The 26823-nt window shown below is 30.3% G+C and overlaps 2 protein-coding genes across 6 annotated transcripts in view; both read left to right on the forward strand.

Moving 5' to 3' along the window:
- atos (atossa) overlaps positions 1 to 3109 on the forward strand; it is an 87612-nt gene extending 84503 nt beyond the window's left edge. For all 5 annotated transcript variants that reach the window (XM_014420260.3, XM_014420259.3, XM_014420261.3 and 2 more), the window contains 5 exons: positions 150 to 235; positions 344 to 477; positions 1058 to 1221; positions 1423 to 1625; positions 1825 to 3109. In XM_014420260.3, the coding sequence (XP_014275746.1) occupies positions 150 to 235; positions 344 to 477; positions 1058 to 1221; positions 1423 to 1625; positions 1825 to 2014 (777 nt within the window). In that variant the 3' untranslated portion in view covers positions 2015 to 3109. The remainder of the gene's footprint in view (positions 1 to 149; positions 236 to 343; positions 478 to 1057; positions 1222 to 1422; positions 1626 to 1824) is intronic.
- Positions 3110 to 8328: 5219 nt separating this feature from the next.
- Irbp (Inverted repeat-binding protein) lies at positions 8329 to 25654 on the forward strand. Its single transcript, XM_014420285.3, has 15 exons — positions 8329 to 8546; positions 9021 to 9198; positions 9275 to 9365; positions 11577 to 11751; positions 15818 to 15912; positions 15991 to 16077; positions 16181 to 16259; positions 16447 to 16497; positions 16945 to 17022; positions 17389 to 17521; positions 18186 to 18374; positions 21674 to 21751; positions 22305 to 22436; positions 23265 to 23449; positions 25389 to 25654. Exons 1-15 carry the CDS (start codon positions 8391 to 8393, stop codon positions 25512 to 25514), a joined length of 1833 nt encoding a protein of 610 aa, XP_014275771.1. The 5' UTR covers positions 8329 to 8390; the 3' UTR covers positions 25515 to 25654.
- The last annotated feature ends 1169 nt before the right edge of the window (positions 25655 to 26823 follow it).

A 26823-nucleotide genomic window follows, 5' to 3' on the forward strand; every position in this document is an offset into this window, starting at 1 on the left:
GTAGTCAAAGAAATTGTATGCTCATTTTTCTGTTTAAAATAATTAGAATAATCTGAGTAGAAATTTAATGATTATTTATCATTTTAAAAGAAAATCCAAATGAATGCATCATATTTTGTTTCTGAGTTTCTAATTTTATTATCTTTTAGGTTGCTCAGCCTCCTGTTGAAGAAGGAACTTTCATCAAACCAAGGAGTATACGACATATACCTTCACCGATCCCTCTTAGGAAGAGGTTGGTTTAAAGATGGTGTACAATTTAGTTGAAGGACAATCTAAGCATGATAAATTAACAGTTTTGGATTCTCATATCATTATGTATATTTATGATTGAATGTTTCAGTAATTGGGTTACTGACTCTAGCTCCGAAGAAACTGAATGTGACAGCCCAAGGAGTTGTGGACCTGATACGTGCCTTCCTATATCTTCTCCTAAATTATCAAGTCCTAGGAGAGTTAAACATACCTCATTATTAGGTACAGGCATTAGAACCAATTATGATTATAAAAATCATTGAGCTATTAATTATATGTTACAATGGTGTACATAAATTGTTCATAAACAGCTAATTTTTTTCATTTGGTTAATGTTTTCTTGACTTAAAAGAAATATTTTTAGTTTTATTATTTTATCCTTATAGGATTTCAAGTGATGATTTTTTTAGTAATCAATGAATATTTATTATCTAACACATGATTTAAAATAAAAGTTTACCCCCAATGCATGTGGATCAAATCATCAGGGATGTTGCGTTTGGTCAAACTGTATACTGATAAACTAATTATTATGTACTGTCACTGGTGATGATAGCACCTGATGATTTTACCTGTTTTGTTATTTCTGGTTAAAATGGACTGATGATATTTTTTTTCTTTGTACCCTTCATTTCAATTAGACATTATGCTTCACTTTTTTTTCTCATTATTTTAATTCTTAATGTCATATAATAATTTAATGTTGTCAGTGCAAAACCTTGTTTAATTTGAGGGATTCAAGTTTACTTCTAGTTCTAATACAAATATTACGTTATGAAACCATTTCTATCATTCTGTTTAGGGAATTTTGAAGAAAATGTGTTGAAAGGACGACTGAAACCAGTATCAGTAGTGGAGGGATTTTCAGCTGATCTTGGAGCCAGTGGTGCATTTTGTCCTCAACATTTGAGACTGCCTGTCACTGTTTCTTTTTTCTCCTTTGAACCGTATTCAGCGCCTTACCTTGTAAGTATTTATTGTTAGTCTATTATATTGGTTAAAATAATAGATTTTTGGGATGTACTTCTATAGTAATGATATTAATTCTTGTTATAAAAATTATGAAATATTTAGTAACATTTATTTTTACTTCAAGTAATATTAATTTTTATAAATATATATAAAGCAAGAAGTTTTTATTTACCTATTATGACATTTCAATATTAGGGTCACATTAAGTTGAGCAAGAAGGGATATACGGTGCCTCGCAGTGGAACGATACAAGTTACACTGTTCAATCCCCTCGGTACAGTGATAAAGATGTTTGTGGTAAGCTATGACATGAAAGATATGCCAGATAACAGCTTGACCATGGTGAGACAGCGGGCATGGGGGCCTGGAAACAAATTAACCTACCTCATTCATCTCAGGTATCTTTTGTAATGTTTTTTGTGAGATATTCATTGTTTATGATTATACTTTAATTTATACATTGCAATAATGACATATAACATGTTGAATGGTGGTGGCCTTTTGTCATAAAAATTTTAGTATTACGAAATTTCCATTTCTATATTGCCATGGATATTGAATTATAATTGTTTATCTTATAAAAACTATTATTTTTAGATTTTGCAGCAGTAAATCTGGTCGGATATCTCTCCACTCAGATATTAAGATGTTGATCTCCCGTCAGTATGATGTTGATAGTTCTATATGCCTTGATATGGATAGCTCTGCTCAGTTACGATCTGTTACAGAGCAATGTGCTGCACCCAAGTATTCACTCAAAACTAATTCCAATAAACGGTGTCTTTAGCTACCAAATGTTATATTTTTAGAGACAATTTTCAGTATGTAAGGCAGTATATTAATGAATAGGAACGAAAACAAGGTTTTATTTTAATTGTGCACACTGTATGATGTATATATTTAGTTATAAATATAGTGTAAATCTGTATATATTGTTGACATTCAAACTTGTTTCGACCAAGTTTAAGCTCTTTCGAACAAACCTTGTTGAGCTCATATTTGTTTATAAAATTTTATATTAGATTATTATATAAGTATATAAAGAATTAAAAGTTTCGCATCGAAACTAAAGTGATAGTGATGGCAGCTCTTTCTTTTCTTTTTTTTTTTCTTATATTAATTTTGATTATTAAATTTCTTTATTGTGGCTGTGTTAAACTTTCATCGAATAAAGATGAAACACTGCTAAAGAAAAGAGCGATCACATGTTTTATTTTATATGAATATCTTTAAATATATATACATATATATATATATTATTCTATATATGATGATAAATTGTAAATCTTATTATTTGAATTATTATAGATTGGAAAAAGAGAATTAACATTAAGAATAGAGGGTAAACTAAAGTCTTTAAAGTTTTTAATGTAATTTGTCTGCTATTCATGCTAGTTTGTCTTTGTCGAAGGTGTTAGCATGCTTTGTCAAGTTAAAAGCAAGAGTTATTGTACAGGTTACTTTTCAATCTAAATAAGAATGTAAAAATGTTAATTTTATTATGTTTATTCATTGTTACAAGCAATTAAATATTCATAAGTGTGTATTCATAAGATTATGGGTAGATATATAAAAAGAACTCACAGATAGTGATTAGTGGTGTGAACAATGTCTAATTAATTTTAAACAGTTAATTGATAAATCCTGTACAACTATCTCCAACTATTTGTAGAAGCTAGATGTGTCTATTAGGAAGGAATGCTGTTAATGTATTCGTATAACCCTCTTGTTGTCATGCGTGTTGATAATGCTGTGTTCCAATCTTTTTCATGCAATAAATTCTCCAGTTTGTGATGAAATGATTTTTTTTTTTTTTTTACTTCAGATCATTCTTATTTTATTGTGGAACCATTGAAAATAAAAATAAAACACATTACTGGAATTGTCATTTTAAAGATATATACCTTATTCCATCTTATTACATTACTGATAAAACATTTTCTTTGTTATATCAATTATTAAACCCCGAAAGATATTAGTATATATGCATTCGTCATTATCATTATAAGCACTGCCTGCAACCCAGTACGGGTCTTCACCGCATCAAGACATCGCCTCCGTTTATCTCTGTCTTGTGCAAGGGTCTTCCAAGCTCTTGTTAATAATTCAATAAACAACTTTTAACTAATATAAGTAGAGAAATATATAAGGGATTGATTATCGAATCTGCCATTTCCTTTTGAAAAGTAGGTTCAATATAAAAAGATTTGAAATGAAAATAGAGTTTTATATTTGGATACATAGTTTTGAACACAGTTGGTATTTTTGAAAATTGTATGTGGTGGTTTCTAGTATGGTGGCAGATATAAAAAAATTGATGAGGAAAAGACCAATAGATAATGATAAAGTAAGTTATTCTTTCAAATTTAATGTAGGTTGATATCACAGGGTTTTGGATCTGTAGAAATGAATTGATTTAAAAAATCTGGAAATTAAAAATGGTATATTTGCTTAAAACACATGGAAATTGAATGTATTAGGATTTTTGAAGCCCCTATATCAGAATTTGTTGTTACATTTATGAATTCTATTTGATTTTCCCAGTTTGGTGACTTAAAATTACTAAATCATACTTGTTGATACTAATTACTCAGAGATTTTAGGAATACCACATTCTGAAACTAAGTCTATTAAATGCTGTCAATCAAGAAGGTATGGGATTAGTAAAGTACAAAAATTATCTTTAAGTAATATATGAAATGAAAAATGGTTTATTATTCTGGGATTAGGTCCCTTTAGAACAATTATAAGGTAATTTTAATTTTACAATAACATATATTGGCCAAAAACAGAGTGGCTTCATTATAACTTATATTTCAATTGTATATAAATAATTTTAGATACTCTAATAAAAGAGAAAAAAATTAAAAAACTAACTGACTAAATACATAAAAAACAAAACATTAATGTAGTTACAAATTATCGACACTATTATGGTATTGGATTGGGAGCGTAGTAGCCACGGGGTAAAGCACATGGCTACTAACTCCAAGGACCCGAGTCCAAATCCGGCTGGGCAGAAAATTGTCTTCTGTTACACTGTAGCCGTGAGTCAATTCCTGTGGGTTCTGGAGCCCTCCTCTTAAATCACCCAGCCTGTTAAACTGGGTACCCTTAATTACATATAAATCAGGCGGTTGAGCGTGATTCTGACCAATTCACCTCCTTACAGAACTCTTGGTCTAGTAACAGTACTTCTTTACAAAGTACTGAACCCCTGACCCTTTATGGCTTTTAGTGATAGGATTATGGTATTGGTATATATTGGTAAAGTAGAAGGTAGTTAAATATAAGGTTAAATTTTAAAAACAACAAAAATTAATCAAATGGTAAATTTGATGTTGGAATAATGACTTCCTTGTCAGGAAACAACTTGAATGTAAATATCTCTAAAACAGTGTGCCAGCTCATCATTCTGTGTACCAGAATGGACTGTTTAACATTCCTGGGAGATGACCTGGACTGTTGTCTATCTTGGTCGAAGCATGTAGCAAGGTTGTGCAATCTGGGTGAGCTTTGAATGTTGCAGAGAAGAATCGTGAGGGTGAAGTAAGCCACATTGTACGATGTCCTCTCCATTGCATACAATACATATGTTTGAGCACCTATCAATGGAATATAATGTATAACTGCTCATAACAGTATCATAATCGACTCTGGCCAAGCTCAGTGTAATCCAGAGCCATTTGAATAATCCTGGGAGCTCAAAAATCCTTATTGCCACTAAGCTAAATTACCTCATTGCCACTCCTCCTCCTTTATTCCTTCCCACAGGGGAGAGATGCAGCTGCAGTTTAGTTTAACGAATACCTGAAAAGAAAAACTACATGTTACTGGCATACCAGCTTGCTACTGAAAGGGATAATGGCCAACATAATGTTGTCAAAGACCAAAGAAATCACATTTAACTTGGAACTTGACAAATTACAATGCCAGCTATTTCTCTTGGTACATGAAATGAGCCCTAGGGGATTCCTTATTCTAATGAAACCTATATCAAACAAGCACATCTCCAGTGTGATCATGAGAATATTCTTAGAAAGGCATATTTCTGGTATCCACAAGACACATGGTTGCATCTATACATTGACAGCTCCGCTGTAGGCGCCTAAACTAATGTTTGTGTGGGAGTATGATGCAAATATTTGGATAAACTGGCAGGAGGCCTATCAAGAAAATTTGAGAGGGGAATAAACAAGGTAAAGATGGTTGTGTAGAATTTGATTGAGAAAAATTACTATTTTTGTAGATTCTTAGGCAGCTATCCACACTCACTCAGATTACCCAAAGGACTCTGTAATGGTGTGGAAGTGCTGAGGAGATCCCAAGTAGTACTGCAAGGGATTCCTCCTTCGCACTGCCTCCTTGATGGAAATGAAAAATATGATAAATTAATCAAATGAGGTCATCTTAATTCTCAACCAAACCAACCCCTACTAAATGAATAATTGAAGTATGTAAAAAATGTATAGTTCGTCAGAAGCAGGAGAAAGTGCTGGTTGGTAAATTGTGGAAAACCTTGTTGAATAAGTTGATACCTAGGAACCTGTTTTTAAAACAAAATGTTGCCTGCTTTAGAATGCAGATCAAACACAATTTTTTATCAAAGCATAGAATAAGAGTCTTGGGAAATTTGATAAACTCTGCAAGCTCAAAGACATGGCTGCAGCATATGGTACCTGTACATCTTTAAAGAAAATCGAGGGTAATTTCGCTGATAAGACTACTTGGGGGAAAAAACTTAAACTATATCGGCCTGCGTGAGCACAGATGGACAAATTTCCTCATATTTCAGGGTACTTAAACAAAACTGGAGAAGTAGTATATATATCTCTACGGGTTGAGGGAGGTGGTCGGGCCAACGCACTTTACACTGGGAAGGGCTCGACCACCCGGGGTCGGCGAGCCACCAATGGAAGAGGACAGCGAAGAAGCAGAATGAGACCTGGAGGGTAGGGGCTAGGCTGCGTACTGGAGCTGATAACCGGACGGATGCGGACCAGGTTTGTTGGAGGGACGTACCCGACAGATGCAGCTAGATAAGGTGTAGCCCCATCTTAAGGCACTCAGCCGAGTGCTGGGCTGCACCACGTTTTTAAAACTAATTGCCCCCAAAAAATTAAATTGCTCCACCATTAATATTGTAAATAATTTATGAAAATAAAGTTTAAAAAAAAAAGTTGTTTATTGGCAGCAGTGGCATGCGCAGCCCTAACGCACTACCCCACTGTTGCCGAACCCCGTATGGCAGCAATGCCAGGAAGGGGGAACAAAAAAAAAAAGTATATATATGGAACATTGTGGCCATACATGAACGCTCCATTTCGTTGAAATCCACACGTAGCACATTGACAACCACTCCAATTTCGCATTCTATTATAAATTAAAAATGCCATATTTTTTTTACTTTTTACTTTTACTCATTCAGTAAATAAAGCAACAAGTTACCTTCACAGTGGTTGTATTATCATATAATACATGACAGTAGGCCAAATGCTAAGGAGTGCAGTTTCCATTCTACGAGTATTTAAGGCGTACATCCTTAAAACTCGCCGATCGTACATGGTTTGTAGATTAACCCTGCACCATGTCCGATCCTTCTGTCCAGTCAACCTAACCCAAACAAATGCGTATAATATGAGGCCTGATGTTAGTGCACCTCACCTCTTAAATTGATGCCTGGGCAGAAACATACCTCGACATCTCCAAAGCAAAAGTGAAGTTTAGAATAAATGGAAAAATCTAAAGAAGCCCTCGTTGATGCAGGTAGCTCTGATTTTTTTTTTTTTTCTCAATAAGGAGAGATAAAGAATTGGCTTTAGGAAGAAGGGTCATCATAAGTCATCCCTTTGTAAAAGCGGATCATCTTGTAATCAAGTTCCTCTGGTCTTAGTTTTCTCTCCTCTAAGGGTAACAGTAAGATCTCGTCTTTAAAGTGCTGACAGTGAAGTAAGGCCGTCAAAGCCAGATTTTTATCCAATTAAGGGTACCCAATTTAAGAGGTTGGGTGAACCCCAGGAGGACTCCAGAACCCACGGGAATTGACTCACGACTACAATGTAACAGAAAACAATTTTCTGCCCAGCCGGATTCGAAGTCGGGTCCTTGGAGTTAGTAGCCATGCGCTTTACCCCGTGGCTACCGCGCTCCCAATTTGATCATCAGACACTTTTTCTATTACTAACTACTTTTAGTTACTGAACTAAAAGTTATTATTTTCCCTATGACATATTTATTTTTGGGACCCAGGATAGATTTATTTTTGAGGCATGGGATGAATATAATTTTAGACCTTGGGCGGATTGACTTTAGGGGTCCGAGGCTGATTATTTTTGCGGTCTGAGGCTGATACAAAAGATCACGTTAAACCCAGTATGACGTTACTGTCACGAAAGTAACAGTCCTAACAGTGAATGATCTCATGACTGCAACTATCAAACAGTTACACCTTGGTAGTGGCTAACACTTTTTTTCGCAATAATGGAAAACGTACGATAGTCCACTGTCAAGTCGTATATATGTGATAGCTAACGAGACAGTTGCTTCATTAACATTACTTTTACTATCAACAGTAGTAAGTGTCGCAGTACTAGTGCGACAATATATTCATGACTGTAAAAATAATACTCATACAGTTATGACGATTCTACCAGAGCTGGAAAAATGGTTGGTATTTGTCAGGTAAAACAGGTATTTTCAAGGTTCTGATCGGGTATTTTTTGGATGGGAGATTCGGCAGGACTGGTAATGAGTCTTCCATTTACCTCATACGCACTTACTCCTTTAGGCTGGGTAAATGTCTATTAGTAGCTCGTAAATCATTATTATGATAGCTCAATTTACGAATGGGGGTGCTAAAAACGTAGGGTGGAGTGAAATATTTAAAAAGATAATTATCTTTTGGAACCTTTTTACAAAAGAGGAAAAATTTAGTTTCAAAAATAAAAATTACACAGTGATTTTAAGTTAAACTTTGTAAAAACTATCGCATTTACTCCAAATTATCTAATTAAAAGATATTAGAAGCAATGACACTTGTTCCTCAATAAATTTAGGTTTCTAACTTTTACTTCTTTTCATTACTGATTGTTCTTTGGATGTTTCTAATCAGCTGCTAGATTTAAAGCGCGCATTCTATTGTAATTTGGAAATTTATTTAAGAAATGGATGCAATAAATGTCGATTCTGATGATGAACAGGAAAATAATAATCCATGGGAACAAGCGTATTCTGGCAAAAATGGTTATGTTTTTTTGATAGATGCTAGAAAAGCAATGTTTCATGGTTCTGAGAAATCATATTTCTCTCAAAGTTTTGAGGTATATGTTTTTAATTGGAACTTGCAATTTTTGTTGACCTTTTAATTTTGCCATTTTTTAGCTTTTAATACCTATGGATTAATTTCTTCTAGTTAATGTGGTAAACTACAAATGATAGTATAAAGTCATAATAATCCTAGTAAGCTCTAATCTTGAACCCTAATGAAGTGCTCCTTTTAATAGTGTTTTGTTGGTATATAATATTAATTATTTGTTTGGATTATTGATGAATTGATTTTTCATTTTTTAAAAGCCAGGAAATTTGTCCTGACAATCTACAACACAACAGAACCGGTAATCGGTTATCAAAAAAGGCTTTTGAATTTCCCTTACCATCAGTTGATGTAGATACTTTTTCCCTGTAAATTTTTTTAATCACACATATTTTATATTATTTTTAAAAGTCTTCTAATATTAGAAATTAATCATTAATTGTTATTATATTTTTATTGATATTCCCTTTTAAATTTGTAGTGTTGTTTAGAAGCAATGCTGCAAATTGCCAGAGAGCAAAGGTATGATATGGTTTCCTTTGTCTTGTTTGGAACTTCAAAATCTGAGGGAAATTTTGCTCCTGCAAATGTAGTATTGTTACGCTCATTACAAACCCCTTCAGTTTCATATATTTCTAAAATAAAGGAGATGATAGTTGGTAATCTTTATACTTTTAATGCTTTTGTTAATGCTGTTGTTCTTTTTTTTTCTTAAATAAAGTTATGTATTTTTAGGTAATTTTGCTGATGTAGAAACATATGGCCAAACTACACAAGTTTCTCTTGCGAAAACTATAAATTACTGTAAATCATTGCTTTTTCATTGGTACGAAGTAAACTTTTATTTTTTATCTTTTTATTGTAAAGCATAATTATAGAAATTAATTGCTCTCAGTCTAGCAAATAACTATTTTAATATTGCTCTTGCATATGGTAATGATAGTTGTTTTGCTATTCAGAAAACATTGTTCTTCTTATTGGCTTATTATGCTACTTGACTGTAGCATCGTCTGGTGATTTTTATTAAATATTTTATAATTCTAAGCTGATAATTAATTCTAACCTAATGCTGGACCATTGAAATTAAAAAGGCTTTATCGACTGACTATGTGTCACAGATATAAGTACAACTAGGAATAATATTTCTTTTTAACACAAAAGTTTTCTGAAAAAGTTATGCCATGCAGAAAACTGATATCTGATGTTTCTATCATATGACTTAGCCATTTCCTTTAGGCATCTGCTTGGAAATCCAGTACAAGATTGTTTTTTGTTATCTTGGTCTAATTAAATGTTTTCTGTTATCTTGGTCCAATTAAGAGTTATTTTTTATTTAAGTTTAGTTTTGTAGACAATTTCATAATGTTAGAGAGTATCTTAAGATCCATAGTTTTCGATTTATTTGGGAAATCAAAAATAAATTTAGGGGTTTCTGTGAGACTATGTGTAGAATACTTATAAATAAATAAAAATAAATATAAGATGGTCAGGGTTGCGGTCAAAAATGGAACAAATAGTTTATAACTATTTTAATGTCCGACATTTCGCCCCACTTTGCAGGGCTGTTCAAAGCGAAAGGTTGAACAGAACCAAATAGAACAGAAAAAGGTCCTGTTCAAAGCCCTGCAAATTGGGACGAAATGTCGGACATTAAAATAGTTATGAACTATTTGTTCCATTTTTGACCGCAACCCTGAACATCTTCTTATATTTAAATTTTTACGGTCAACTATATATACATGTATATTATAAATAAATATATTAAATCCAGTACTAATGCTGGTGTGAGTAAGATGATTTTTTTTAATACTATCAACAGGGGTTACTTTACTCATTTCATGTTTAAATTACTCCAATTTTCTTTAAAAGTTTCCCATTTGAAAAAAAAAATGAAACATTTAGTGAAGAGATGCTAAAATATTTTTTCTATGTGAAGTTAGTATGTAACTCTGATGCCTGAATGTTTTATGTTTTATTTATTGCTATTAGGAGATATCGTAGCTACTTGTATAATTGTGATGTAAGAACACCTTTTTTCTTCTAAGGGAGAAATTCTAAATTTTTCAAAAAATTTTAATCTTAGATTTTGGATAGTTTAAGTGTAATATCTTGGATAGGAAAAAATTAACAAACATTTTTGAATATTGTTGATTAAAAGCCAAATGTTTATCTTATTCCAGCCACCCTTTATTATTGAAAAACGTAACTTTATTATTAAAATTTTCTGAAATCAGGATAGGATACTTTATAATTTTCTGAAATCAGGATAGGATACTTTACTTTACCAAGAAATAGAATGATAAATATTATGAAACAAGTTTAAATTTTTATAAATCTTAGATTTCTGGAATATTTTGTGATCACCAAATATATTTTTACTGTGAACAGTTAATCTACACTATATGGTACTCGAACAAATTTTTAAATTGGTAAGTATTAAATGATGCAGTAAAGTATCCCTTGTTGACAGTTAATTTTAAAGTAATTCTATAATTTTACATAGAATGTCAGAGTTTTGAGTTATGTACAAGAAAAAATTTACTTTCTACCATAAATTTTGCTCAGTGATCTACTGTTTATGAAATTATTTATTTATATATTTATCATATATATTATTTATGAAATTATTTGAACCACTATAGCGCTGCAATTTATAGGAAAACATGTTTTGGTTTCTGCACAGTCGCTACAGCACACAAGGTGCCCCATTTGGTGTACAGACATTAGGAATTGAAACCTTAGCCGAATCCATGGATTAGCTATGAAATAGCTAATTAATATTACCACTTTGAACCCAAAACCTACTTTTCCAAACCCTTTGCTTGAAAGCAGTCACGATTGAAAAAAAAAAAAGAAAGTAAAAACTATAAATAAATTAGTCAAATGATCAATATGATGAACTTTTGTCGGAATCTTTATTTAGTTCTCTTGAATTTTTGGTAACAACTAAAAAAACAATTGTCACTTCTGTACACCTTTAGAAATCTGTAGATAAATAAAAGTATTCTTTTATTATTTTAATGATTGTTTGTTTTAGTAAGACCAGATTGTATAACAAATCAATAGTCTTATTCACAAATGATGATGATCCCTGCAAAGGTAGTGATGATGGTGCTCATGCTGCCCGAAAAATGGTTGAAGAGATATGTCAGCATAAGATTGATCTTGATATAGTTGGTCTTGGAGAGTTCGATTCAAGCAAGTTTTACAAAGTAGGTTTTATTCTTAGATAAATCACTTTTTTTTAGCCATTTTCAAGAGAAGATGAATGATTTGCTTCTTATGAGTAAGGAGTCTGTACATGTTTTGTTTTTTTTAACCTGGGCTTTTAGGCTTTTTTTATTTCAACTCCAAATTGAATCCATCTGTAATATAAAATTAATTTTAAATTTTAGAGTGCTTGGTATACGTATTTTTATACTGTACAAGTGAAAAGTATAAAATATATATTTTCTTCTATAAATCTTTGTTTTTTTGTTATTTTAGTTAACATCTTATTTTCAAGGTTGTTTATCCTACATTAATTTAACATAAATTCATTAGAATAATAACTGCTTATTGATTCATTAAATGAAATTTACAGTTTTGACTACTTCTACATTTAGTAAGTTCATTATTTTATCAATAGACGATTTAATACCTAAGCTTTCTTCAACTAAAAGAGAAGTAATTTGTTTTTTCAGTCCTTCTGACATAGTCTATTTATTGAGTTGAAAATCAGAAAAGTATCTTATTACTATATAAAGTAATTATTAACATATAAGCTCTTGTGTTTACTTGAAGCTTGACCGAAATAAAGCTACTATGTATCAAAAAGATACTCATGATGCAGGAGTAGGCTTATAGGGATTATCTGATCCGACATTCCACACTGCAACGACCATACATCGGTTTCTAGATATGCAAAACAGTCGACTTATTGGTTCCTTATTATCTGTTTCCAGTTATACTATATACTAGCTGTAGTAGCTACACTACTACTATGTAATTTCACCACAGCCAATTAACACATCAAGATAGACAACAATGTTGAGAAATTTTCCTATGGCTTCCTCAGCCTCTATAACCTGATTCTTCAGTGGGTTGTGTGAAAATACTGATCACATCATTTCCTTGCATCACTGTTATCTATATATATAAAAAAAAGTAAATAAAAATAAAGTTATTCTTTATGAAGCTCTCAACCTGAAAACCTTTATATATTGCTATTTTTTTTTTTGTGCAAAGTGAGAGCTATCAGGAAAGTTATCCCATATCATACAAAAATAGTTTATTGATTTTAGTCAAAGTTTCGGTATATCTCCTGTTTGATGCCATTGTGATGTTTATATTTGTTTATTTGCCATTTAAATTGTTTCATCAGTTAATTTTTAAATGTAGAAATTTATACATTTTTTTTCCTTCCTTATAAATATTAATGACAAGTCATAAGGATAATTGTGAAGACATAGAATCCTTAATAGCTGTCAGTTTCAAGTGTTTAAAAAATTAAAAAAACAGAAAATATAAAACAATCTTTTAACGTAGTACATTCCACTCTCCAATGAAGATGAGACAACGACCACCACACAATGACCTTGCTGGATAGTGGAGTGGGATGTTCAGAATCCAAACTGGTGATCAGGGATTATATGATATGAATCTACGATGGGGTATAGGCGTTTTAAAATGAGTTTTTCGAGGATTTTGCCCACGATCGGTAATAGAGAGATAGGGTGATAGGATGATGGGTATTTTGGGGTTTGGGAATCATTTTAACTATAGATAATTTCCTCGGAGGAAAATATGTGGAACGGAGGTGAGGAATAGGATAGCTTTGAGAGGAAGGAGTTTTAGGAAGTGGGATGTTATTAGGTCATATCCAGGAGCTTTGTGGGTAGGTAATCTTTGTATGATACTAGATAGAAGGATAAAATGCTTTAGGTGGGAGGGTCATTTGGAGCGGAATATTTACTTCTGCTCCAATACATTCAAGGTGAATTGGGTTAAGGATATCAGGATGTGGAATAAAGGTTTTAGAGAGGTGTTGTCTGAATGTTTGTGATTTTTCTTCATCAGTTCTGGTCCAGGTTTGGGATTCAGTTAGAAGTGGGTGGTTAAAATCTTTGAAATTCAGCAGTTTTTTTAGTAATCCTCCATAATGATTTCTGATTAGTTGTAAGATTTTCAGTAAAGTTAATTAAATTTTGTATTTTCTAATTTCTACTTTTAGTTTGTTAGTCAATTTGTGTAGTACGTTTTGTCAATTGGATATCTGGTCCTATACCACTTCAATCTTACCCTGCGTTTCCCTTAATAAGATGTGAATATGCTGTGGCTGGTTATTTTGTATATTGTTATTAATTCTATTAGTCGAAGTGTTGTTAGTTATACTTATTCTTATTGATGACATGAGTTTTTCAATAGCTTCGTCAATGTCTTGTTTTGTCTTCAGTCGAATGTTTAAGTCCAGTTTAGTTTCCAGGTCACATTTAAAGTTGTTCCTGTCAACTCTTCCTGTAATCAATGAAGGACGGAGAGCTTAGGTGTGAGGCTGGAATGTAAAAAAAGCAGAACTAGACTATGATCTGATAAAAGGTCATCCAGGGATTCAACAATGGCTTGGGAGGGAGAAATCTGGGAGGTGATAAATATGTCAAGTATATCTGGACGCTTTTTGAGGGATGTAGGCCAATAGGTAGGATTTTTAGGCGAGAGAATAAAATAGTTGTTGGATGTGGAAACGCGGGATAGGATGTTACCACGGGAGTTGGATATTTGGCATCCCTATTGTTGGTGCTTAGCATTGTACTCTCCTCCAGCAATGAAGCGAGGTCTGAGGGTTCGGAATAAGGAATAAAGAAGGTTATAAGAAAGGTTATTACCAGGAGGACAGTATACAGCTGAAAAGATAACATGGTAACGGCAAGTTGAAATGATAACCGAGGTTAATTGGATAGCATCAGTTGGATTGCAAGGGGTAAGGGAATGGAATAAGGATGCAAGAACCAGCATGGGAAGTATTGTCTGGATGGTCTGATCTATAAGTGATGTTGTCTTGTATGTAAAAGTTTGTCCTTTGTGTGAAATGAGTTTCAGTTAATAGGGCTATGTCAATGTGATTATCATGTAGAAATTAGTCGAGTTCGTCTCGGTGATTTTGTAGGCTATTAGCATTCCATAACACGACAGCTAGGGGCTTTATGCTCATCTGTGGGAAATTAGGCGGGATTTTGGATAGAATTCTTGTGAGAAGTTTAATGAGGGGTTTGATGGTCTCTTGAAGATCTTTCAGGAATGATGTATGGATAGAAGTTATATCCATTGGATTTTGGTAATGAGGATGTGGATCAGGAGCTTGTGATGGGTAGTTTGTGTGATTAGGAGTGCTGAGGGGGGGCTGGGTCTGTCGTGATATATGTGGAGCTGGGGTATGAGGATCTGTTTCAGTTTTCAATGGTAGTTGGGATGGGGAGTATATTGGAGCAGCTGGACTGGGAGTGGATAAGGTGGTGGTAATTTTATCCGTACAAAATTATTTAAAATTGTTAAATAAAACATTTCTCAAAATAATAATAAATTAAAAGTCTCTGAAGTATGTATATAAATTTAAAAAAATTATTGTCTTTAGATTCGCACTCAGGACCCGATGGAGATAGTATTGGAGTACACAGAACCTTAGCCGTGAAATATAGGCTTAAGATAAGAACCCTAGAGGAAATTACCTATCTCTAGAGCTATCAATAGCAAATAAATATCAATTGTTATTTGTTAATTTTGAATAATCACACATCTCCACTATATGAATATATATAAATGTTGGACTGTTTATAAACTCATGGTATATGAAGCCTGAAAGCAGGATTTAAGCTATAACCCATATGACACAGTAACAATTACAGATCGATGTGAACAGTGAACTGCACTTGTGGCCATGTCATATGAGCATCTTAATTTTAATTTCAGGTTCTTAAGCATCTGGAATTCCTATATTTTGTTGTTATGGATATGATTAAATTTCCCTTTATTTGTTATAGAGGGATTTAAGTGAGAAATATATTTCATTTAGCAATTGTGTAAGATATAGAAATCATGAGATAAAGAGTAAGGCCTAAAGTAATTAAATATTTTTCATCATTTAAACCAGGTGATCTCTTGTTATTTATCATCATGGTAAGTAATGATTCAATTTTAATTTGTCCTTTTTGTATTATTCACATTTTCCTTTTTTTAATACCATATATGTTTAAGGTTTCAGAATGAACTTAATTTGATTAAGGATTTTTCTTTCTTCCCCAGGAACTGGTTTTAACTGCAAAAGGGGAATTGCTGAAAAATTGGGAAGGCGTTGATCCCATTAAAAAAATTGATGATGTACAGAAAGAGATCGGCAGGTATAGATTCTAAATCCTGATGTTCATAAATTAAATATCACTTTTGTTGTTGTATATTAATTTTTCTTCAAATTACAGTATTTCTAAGAAATTTAATAGACATTTTGGGACTTTTTACCTCGGTGGAGAAACCAAATTTAAGATTATGTTATATAAACTGTATCAGTAAGTAATTTGAATTCATTACTAGTAACAATGAACTGAAGAAATTAATTCATAGTTATATATCTTTTTATAATAATTAATTTCAAATTTTTAACCCACTTAGTGAACCACAGAAGTTGATGTGGACCACTAAGAATGCTATGACTGAGAAACCAAAAGATGAAGAGAAACCTATCAATGAAGTTAGTATTTCATTGAATAATTGCTATACCAAATTATAATATAATCTTTATGTTATATTTTAAGAATTCAAATAATCATCTATTAACTTACTTTTTCTTTTTTTTTTTTTTTTGCATTTCTACGACTAGAAAGTAGTAATTTTATCAACTTTTTTGATTGTTAAATACTAATAATTTCAATTTCTAGGATGATATAAAAATAGAGGAGGAGAGTGTATTTGTCAGAGATACGCAGCAGGTAAAACTCAATAGTTATTTTAATAAAGATAAAATTGTAAGTCTGTGGTGTATTTTGGTAGATAAGAAATATTAGATTGTCAAATCCTCTATTAACATTTAATTTATAAATTGTTCATTTATGGCCATGTCTAGTCTTTGCTGAAGTAACATTACTAATGGATGGGTTACCTTTATTTCACTTGAAAATCTTAGAGCTTTTTTTTTGTACTAGAAAATAACAGATTTTAAAAAACAAAAACTTTATTTACTTCCTATATAATATTTATGTACATGTACCAGTAGTGTAAAATTTAATTTAAAAAAATAGTAATAGGTGTGAATTTTTAATAATTAGTGTGAAGCTATGATTAGAAAAAATAATATATTTTCATAATTAAATTATATCATAAAGTACTTTCAATTAGTTGTTCCTACTTTTTAAATCATATGTTTAATTTTTTTTCAGGAGAATTCCGAAAGAAGTTCTAATAATAAACCACAAAAGTATCCCCTGATTGCAGGAAGATTCATTCCAATGACTAAGGTATTATTAACCAATTATTTATAAAAATTCTTTTTTTAAATATATAAACTTTATCAATTTTATCAAATCAATACACACCACACCTCTAGAGATGATTACTGATGAAATATATGAAAGAGACAGAAACACATGAAGCAGACATATGCCTTTCTCTCCTTCCCCATTGCGTTCCGTTTGATTTTTTTGATGTATCACTGAGGGAAGATGATATTCAAAATTCCTCGAGTGATTCAGCAAACAACACAAAGAAGTTTATTACATTCCATCTATCTGTCGACTGTATCTCGTTGAGATATTCGATTTAGAAATAAGAATTTTATTACTGCAGAAAGAAATAATTGGTTAAAATTATCCCTTATGTTATAGGCTGAGCTGAAATGGTTTGAACCAAAAGTTTCAAAAGGATTAACTTTAATGGGATTTAGACCAATTTCACAGCTTCCTGCCCACCTTGTCGAAGGAGAACCATGTTTAGTTCTTCCAGACACAAGAGATAAAGGTGATTATAGATAAAATAATTATTATTTGTAGATATTATCATATAATAGTGTGTAAATTGTTCTGGTAAATACATAATCATAGTGGAATTATATAAATGTAAAAATATAATGTAAATTAATCTGTAGAATAAATTTAAGAAATAGTAGTTCCAGATGCTGTAAAAAAAAAAATTCATAGTGAAGATTTATTTTTTAATGTATGCTGGTTCTATTTTTCAGTGTATAATATTCCTAGGAGTATTATATGTAAAAATAACTGTCATTTGTAGGAATAAATCAACTCTAAAACATTTCATTTAAGTACATTTCATAATCATAAAACTTAGTATAAATAATTTCAAAACTTATCTTAACTGTTCAATAAATTTTATTTGAGCAGTTGGAGGAAAGATCACTTGGTAGCAACTATGAAGTTTGATCTTAATATATATTGTAAAGGAACAATTTTTGTTGTTAGTGTTTTCTCAAAAAACAGTAATATACTTATAGTATTGATAATCCTATGTATACTTAAATGCCAAATTAATTTTAGTAAAAGATGTCGGGGTTGCTATGGATTTTCTGGAGAAGGGAATAGGTTCTTTTAATTTATATTTAGGAAAAAGTAATGAAAAAATTCTTTAAATAATAAATTTAGAGAATTAATTTGTTTTTTTGTTACAGCTAGTGCTGAGCTGTTCGCTATTCTTCATAATGCTTGTCTCCAAAAAAATGTTGCAGCGTTTTGTTGGTATGCACTTACAAAATTAGGTAGTCCATCTCCTGTAATTCTATTACCCGTTGAATCAACAGAGTATGCCAAAGGAAAAAAACATCCAGCAGGTTTCCATGCTATAAGAATTCCATTTTCGGGTAATGTTCATTTATTATTAAATTATTTGTAATAATAGTCATCATACACAGCATTGAGGACATTGATAGTTTAATGATTTTTGTCTGTAATTATTTAATAAATATTTATTATTTAGTCCAATTCGAAGAATCTCCCATCAAATTGGTCAAATGATTAATTTTCTATTATCAACTAAACAATGATTAATTTATAATTATGATTAATTTATTACAACGATTCTTGAATCTTCATAGAACATGTAATATACACTATGTATAATCTGTAATATGGATAATGTGGAATACGTAATATGTACTCTGTTTTCATACATGTGCATTAAGTACACCTAACCTGAAACTTGATCATTTCGTTATTCTTTAACCTCTTCTTCTGATTTGTCTTCATTTTTTTTAGAGATCCTATTTTTATTACCTGTATTTAACTTTGAAAGTACATCCCAGAAAAATATAATGTGGTGGTAAAAAATTGTTTTTGTTAATTTTAATTTCATCTAAATTTCGGATCTGATGAAGTGATGATTAAAGAAGCCATAATGACATAATTTATTTATTGTAAATATTATTATTGTTAGTTTTTTTAGGGGATTTATCTTTAATTAATAAATACATTACTGAAAATGATTGAGAAAATGTTTATAGACCATTTTATACGCATGATTTTTTTATTACAAAACTATTAACAATAAATATTTTTATAAAAGTTTTACAATATTTTTGTGAGGCTTAGACCCTAATTCATTGGCCATTCTTAAATTACAATCCTCACTCACCCCAGTCATGCTACTAAAATATGGTTTTATACATACAACTCAAAGAAGTACTTGTAACTTATACTAAAAGCCTAGAAGAGGAAATAAAAAAATTGTATAAAAGTGAAATTTGTTTAAGTTACAAGTACGATTTATGTTATATAAATAAAATGTTTATGTTATATAAATAAAACAATATTTTAGTAGTGCTATGTACTGTCTCGGGATTTAGTTGGGATGCCAGGATAACCGCTGAAGGCAATTATCCAAAAATAAGTTAATTAATTAATTTATATTGAGTCCTGCAAAATATTATTATAATTGGATTCTTATCTAAAGGTTTTTTGTGTTGTTGTTACCATTAATTATATAAGATAATAAGGGGTGGTATTGGGTTATATAATAGTTTATAAACTACATAAAGGGACTAAGTATTTATTTACAATGATTGATAAGTATTTATTTACAATGATTGATAAGTATTTATTTACAATGATGTTATTAAAATCATTGAAATGATTCAGATAATTGGTTTGCCATAAAATATAGATTATTATATTATTAACTAATATATATCTGAATGATTGCTAAGTTGGTTGATTTGGGTTGTGCGTGTAGTAACGTGAGTTTCATCTTGTTCATAAGGGATGGTGTCCAGGTCTCATAGTCGTTCTTCAGACTTCGTCTCGTCGAAGTGGATCTTGCCCTTTCTTCGGTCTTCTTCCTTCTGCTACTTCTCCTGCTTCTGTTCTCAATGCCTCTTTTTCCTGGTCAGATCCCCCTCTCGTTTGTAGAGATGTTACCTTTTCGGAACCTTATTTCCCATTAGCTAACATCAGCCACGCCCAAGAAAAAGACGTTAGAAGGTGGTGGTACACTTAGAAAAGTGTTTGGTGCATGTGTTGTTTATTATTGACCTGACTACCAATGAAACTAGCAGGCAATACCTGTTTTTAATAAATTTGTTCAGGAAGGACCCTTTCACCTGTGCTCTTTAGCCACCTTCAATAAAGTGCTCATTGTTGACATACCCGGCACAGGTATGACAAGACATATGGCAGACTTTTATAATATTAATAATTGCCAATACCTCAATACATATCAGTAGTGTGACTATTGTGAGTGAGGATTATAGTTTGAGAATGACTGCAAAACGCACATAGAGGAATTCATTGTGCAAAAAGCTGAGAAGTTCTGGGAGGACGAAATAAAAAAATTATCTGAAAGTTGGTAACATGTAATAGATCAAGATGGGTTATATATAATTGATTAAAAATATTTACAAGAATCTGAAGTGATTCATTGAAATCACCAGTAAAAAATTCTATGAACTTATTTTACAACCGAATAGAATAGTATGCTGATTGTCACCTCCTATGGCGAACATTGAAGGCCTTAGAGAGTCGCAGAAGGCTTCTTGCTATGGTTATTTCCTAAATTCTGTTGTACGGACCTCCATTCAGGAAAATGTGAATGAATTTGGGCCAAAATGTTAAAAATATTGTAAAACTGTTATAAAAATATTTATTGTTATATAGTTTTCCCTAATTATTTTGAGATATATATATTTATAATTTATTCATATTAATGGAATAAATCTTATCTATCATTATTTATAATATACGTAATGCTATAGTCATTTAGCTTTTTTTTTCCTTTTTTTTTTTCATTTACGATTTCCATAATTGCAGAGTCACCTCTATAATAGACTATTATAATAAAATATAAAAGGAAACATGATTCTAGAACTGAATTTGGATGTCATTTATTTTGGGAAAATTTTAGAAGCACAAACCGTTTTTTTTCCAAATATATTAGAGGATTAACGAAAATTTATGTTTAACAAGTATGTGTTACATAGTATTTTATGTATATATGCATGCAGTCTCTATCTACAATTTAATTCTTATATCAAATTGTACTGAGAAAACATACATAAGTGCATAATTTATAACTTATATTTTATTTTAAAATAAATTAAAAATAAGCTTTGTTGTTTTAATTCTTTTGTTATGAATCGTTCCTCATTTTCTCAGAAACTCTTTCTACTTATTTGATCTTAATACTTATTTGTTTGATCTTAGTTATAATTTTTATGGAATATTAAAAGTTTTTCATAATATAAATACAGCTATTATACCTTGTTAGCCCAAAAAAAATCTTCTTCAGGCATATACCACTGATAAAAGGATATCAATGCATCGTTCTAGAGACATTTCGAAAGAATTCTCTTAGTCAGATTATATGCATATTATACATAAATGATAGTTGAGATGTAATGTCTCATAAATGATTCTTTGGTTATTATTCTGTTAAATAGTGTAACAAAAAAATTTTTTCTTGTACTTATGCGTATTATCACTTTAGCGATGTGATGTACATAACTCTATTATTTCATTTTTGTATTCTTTTTATATTTAACCTTTCTTTACTGACATCTCCATATAATGGCCATAATATCTGTGGGTATCTGTCATGCAGAGGTTTTACTGTATAAACATTGCATCTCAACATTTTTTAAGTTATAATATTAATTAAATCTTTTTACAGATATGATAAATGATTGTTCGGAAAATAGTGGTTTTTCTGAAATAGAACCAAGTGAAAGCCAGATGGAAGCAGCAGATGGTAATGTGATCTATTATTATTAAATTTTTTAACTAATCAGTATCATGAGAATTATTCAACTAATTATTTTTTATAAAATATGAGGGCTTATATTTCTAGTTTGCTATAATACTTTGACTTTAAAATTAAATAATACCTACATAATTTGTTTTGGGTTTATATAATAAGTTAATCCGAGAAGTGGGCTAGACAAAATAGTTTAAATTTTTTTTTTAAACATGGAATAATCTTTAAAATTATGAGTTTGCTTGGTTGGGATCAAATGCACACAAACTTTATTGGTATTAAAGCCTTCTTATTCACATATGTAAAGTAAGTTCTATTTACTTACGTTGTCCTTGATTGTTTAATTGTAGAAATGTGATTTGAAAAAAAAATCTTGGTGTTAAAGTTGGTCTTAAAATAATTATGAAGTGATTATAGAATTACTCAAAATTAAGTAAATAATATTGCAATTTCCTGGTAATTAGCCTCAAATACTAAACCTTCCTTTCTTGATGCTTATTCTATATTCCTATTCTATTGGTTAAATGAGAACTTTTTTTTTCTTTAGGCATTATTAAGAAAACTACCATCAATTGGTCTCCTGATACTTTTAATGATGCTGAATATATGACCAGGATCGCAATGATTGAAGCAATTGCAATGGAGTACTCAGAAGCACCATCAATCAGTGACAATACAGGTAAATAACTTTTGTTTAGATTATTACAAAATTAAAAAAAAAAAAAAATGTTAAAGTAAAAATTCTGCAGAAAATATTCTCTTAGAACTTTAGTCTGTTAACTGACAATTGTGAAGGTATTCTTTAATGAAGGTTTTTAATACCATTTTATTATTGAAGTGTTATAAGTGAGTTTATATATGCAAAAAATTATCTTTTAATTACATCAACATTTAATTTATGATAATTTTTTTCTTTTTCACTGGAAAAGTTTTCATTCAAGATAGGACCTTTTTTTTTTTTTTTTTTTTTTTTTTTTTATGAAATATCCCTATAAGAACAAAATTTACTTTTGTAGCAGATCCATTGAATAACTTAACCTTATCACTCTGGTTACTTCAGGTTGGTTGCCCCATTTGCTTAGTATACATTTGAGTTTTAAACTCGGATAGCTATATAAAAGTACAAATCACTAAAGCAATTTAAATTAATCTTATTCATGTAGAAGTGGACTTGGAGGAGATTAGTTCATTCAAGTAAATAAACGAAGTGAAAGTGGATGTAATTTGAGAATGTTTTTTATTGAGTGAGGTAGCCTGAGGAGTTGTAAAAATTAAAATTTTTGTATTTCATTTTTTAATCTCTTGTATAAAAAAAATAAGTTTTTAATAAATCATCTAAAAAAAGCTTCATAAATCATACAATTCATACCATACAAAAAAGTTAAAATGCTAAAGAGTATCAAGTAGTGGAATTAGATTTGGCTATAATGCCCTCTTGGTAATAAAGGATCATATTTCTCTCTTTATATTACAAAATATACTACACATACCTCTTGGATTGTTATAGATATTGACCTGACAGATATCGCTGAACATCTGGGAGACCTTAATGAGAAGTTCATAGATTGTTCCCATTTACCTCCTGAAATGTTAGGTAAACGAGGCTCTAATAAGGAAGGAAGGGAAGCTTCAACCAAAGAAGCAAAAATAATTGATTCAGTCTCTCTCATTTCTTTAATAAAGGCCGGCAAGGTAATTTAATCATTCAATCTTTTATTCCATTTATAGTAGATCATAAATTGAAGAGATGATAAAAATTATGATGTTCCTATTTTAAATTTCTTAATTCTTTGATTAATCATTTGTTTCTGTAAAATTAACTGTAAAAGATTTTACATTTTGTTACTTTTCAATATTGTATAACTTTATCAGTAGATTAGTTATTATCGTCTTATTTCAGCAAACTTCCTTTTTTTTTCTAAATGTTCACATGTTGTTTAATAAATTTAAAAAAAACAAAAAAACTTTGGATATATGATAAAAGAAAAAAAAATTTTTTTACTGTATGAAAATGAGTAAGACCAACATTTCACTTTAGTAACAATATTCTATTACCATGAAATTAAATTTTTTATAGTTAACATTTCTATAGACTGTGTTAGGCAGACTATGTACTAGGTCTGTTAAGAAAACCGGACTTTGTCAATAGAGAATGTTAGCTATCAATATAGTTACCATAAAACCATGGTTTCACTGTACATTGGAGCCATTTTCTTATTTTGATATCTGGTAAAGATTTTTAACTCATAAAAATACAAATTTCGTATAGTAGCACTAAACATATCAAATTTTGTGCTTGGAAACTATTAACAAACTAATTTCCTTTTACTATTGGAAGAAAACTGCTGAAGAATTGAAGAAACATCCAATGTTTGTAGGAACTTACAGTGAGCTTGCTCTTGGTAAGAACCAAATCACAATGCTTCAAGTGGTTTAAAAAATTCAAAAGTGGCGATTTTGACATGCTAAATGAAAAACATGGTAGATCACTGAGTTGAAGAGGGCAAATTTCGAGCATTGGTGAATGAGAATGAAACTCAAACGCAATAGCGGATAAATTTAATTAGATATGAAAATCCATCTCCATATATATGAAAATTATGTGAATGATCCAGAAGATGGGTTTCACATAAACTGAATGAAAGACTACAGAATATTAGAAAAAATTGTTAAATGCTGCTCACCAGGTACTAAAGAAAGTCATTTCTTCTTTAAATTGTAATCTGTTGATAAGTAGACATAGTTTTAGAATTCTAAGTTTGAAAGATCATGGGTTAGTCCAGGCAAACCATCGACATTGATACGTAGGCCAATTCGCTATCGACTGAAGAAAATTCTTTGTGTTTAGTGATTAAGATGCTTTGTTGGTAAATACATTCACATGAGGTATGCTCACCAGACTTGGCTCAATTCAATTATTACTTATTTGCATTGATGGGACATGAATTTAGCTAAGAGCTTCACACCTTGGGAGATGGGAAAAGGTAAAATGTATAGCTAGTGATGGGCAATATTTCAAATATTGTTTTTAATTTTCATTCAATGAACATGTATTTTCTATACAACTATTCTGGGTTCATATTTAAATACAAGATAGTGAATGGATACCTAAACTTTATCATGGTAAGGTGTGATTTCACCTTCCACTCAACAATCCTAGATAGTACAAAAGCAATAAGATCTATTAAAGAAAATGACAGTTTTGTAATGGCAGTCTGTTCTTTAAAATATTTATATTTATATTATATCTCAGTGAAGATAGTTAATTGTCTTCTTAGTTGAATAGATTCAGTGATCAGTGATGACTCATGGAGGTATTATTGGAGTTATGCCTATCAATCATCATAACTATTTCCATATATCAGTAAAATTTAGCCCTATATAAAATCTCTGATTTATTAAAATTGTTTTTTTAAATTTTCTTGAGTGAAAGTTGTAATTGAATTGAGATGATAGCTTATAGATATACAATTATAAAACAAATTGTTACATCTGCTTTCTATTATTGTTATATAATATTTCTTGTTTATTAAATATTATTTAAACATTTATGAGAAATAGTAAATGTATAAACATTATATTTAATTCTAGTGAACTAGTTGATAACATTTTTTAAAATTTTTATTCAAAGGCTGAGGAACTTACTGTTGCACAGCTGAAGGAGCTACTCAAGGGAGAAGGTGTCAAGTCTCTTTCTGCTATGACTAAACCGAGGCTGGTAGCGATTGCCAATAAAAGATTTTTGTCTAATAATTAAAATATATTGAGATGATCAATTGTAAAAAAAAAGTGATACTTACTTATAAATGTGATTTTTGTATAAACTAATGTAACTATAATTGTACCTACCTATTTATAAATGGTTAATATACATTTCTCTTGTATTATAATTTTATATGTTATCAACTGTTGTATGAGGCTTGTATATTCATGTTAAACATCCTTCTTTATTAAAAAATTTTAATTATGAAAATATCAAATGTATTATTTTTATGTGTATGTTTCTTCTTGGATGATTTAAAGGAAATTAATAAATTTTTAAAGTGATCACTTTTTTTTTTTTTTTATTGGCATTTTCTTTTCTTGTACTGTCTATTTACTAGATTCGTGTAATTCATTTTTTTTTCTATTTGCCACTTTTTTAAAAGAATTTTAAGGGATAAGTCAAGAATATAGGACCGTCACTCTTTCTTTAAAAATTATTTTTTCAAAGCATATGGTCAAGAAAAATGATAAAGAAATGGTTTCAACTTTTACAATAGCCAATGTTTGGACCCACACCACTTTAGGTCTTCATCAGGGCTGTTGTGATTGGCGAAGGTGTACATTAATGTCTTCAAATAAAGGAAACTAAAATATAAATATAGATAGGTGGCTCTAAATAATGTTACACAACACAACAATGTAAGATTATTTAAATTTCAAATCATTCTGGCAAACCATTAGGCAACAAAGCTGCAGATAAGTTCATTAGGAAAGGCTTAGAGTACTCAAGGAACTTATTTAACAGTAAAAGATACTTCATATCTGATTTGTTCAATATGGCTGCTGTACAAGCTTATCCACTTTTATTTATTATTAAATATCAATCAAAAAGACTAAGAAAATAAACCTAAATAAATCGCACTAAGCCAATATCTTAATATAAAATTATATAATAACAACAAAAACTTATCACAGTTTTATTATATATATATATATATATATATATATATATATATATATATATGTATGTATATCATATGTTTTGGCCTATTCTATTGGTCATTTTGAAACATTTTCATTTTCAGTCAATATATTCTCAAACATAACATCCCTAGAAGTATTTGCGATATTTTATTTTAAATTATGCTTATTACTAGTTCTTTATTTTCTAAAGCCATTAATTCTTTTTTTTTTAGTCCTTAAAAAAAAAAGATTTAAAAATTTCACAATTTTTCTTTGTTAAACATATTTGACTTTTATCTTAGTTCTCAAGTTTTTTCCTTAGTCATTTTGATTGACATTTAGTAATAAAAAATGAATCCCACTAAAAAAAAAAAAAATAAATTTGTGTATAGTAAATC

This window comes from Halyomorpha halys, unplaced genomic scaffold (assembly GCF_000696795.3).
Source record: "Halyomorpha halys isolate HHAL.00 unplaced genomic scaffold, Hhal_1.1 Scaffold265.1, whole genome shotgun sequence".
In the NCBI taxonomy this organism is placed as follows: Eukaryota; Metazoa; Arthropoda; class Insecta; order Hemiptera; family Pentatomidae; genus Halyomorpha; species Halyomorpha halys.

What these genes read in the sequence shown, in the direction of transcription:
- Irbp (XM_014420285.3), top strand. Translation starts at nt 8,391, where the DNA reads ATGGATGCAATAAATGTCGATTCTGATGATGAACAGGAAAATAATAAT. An exon ending in TCCAGACACAAGAGATAAAG is followed by an intron (nt 17,522 to 18,185) that starts GTGATTATAGAT and finishes TTTTTGTTACAG; the next exon opens with CTAGTGCTGAGCTGTTCGCT. An exon ending in CTTTAATAAAGGCCGGCAAG is followed by an intron (nt 23,450 to 25,388) that starts GTAATTTAATCA and finishes TTTTATTCAAAG; the next exon opens with GCTGAGGAACTTACTGTTGC.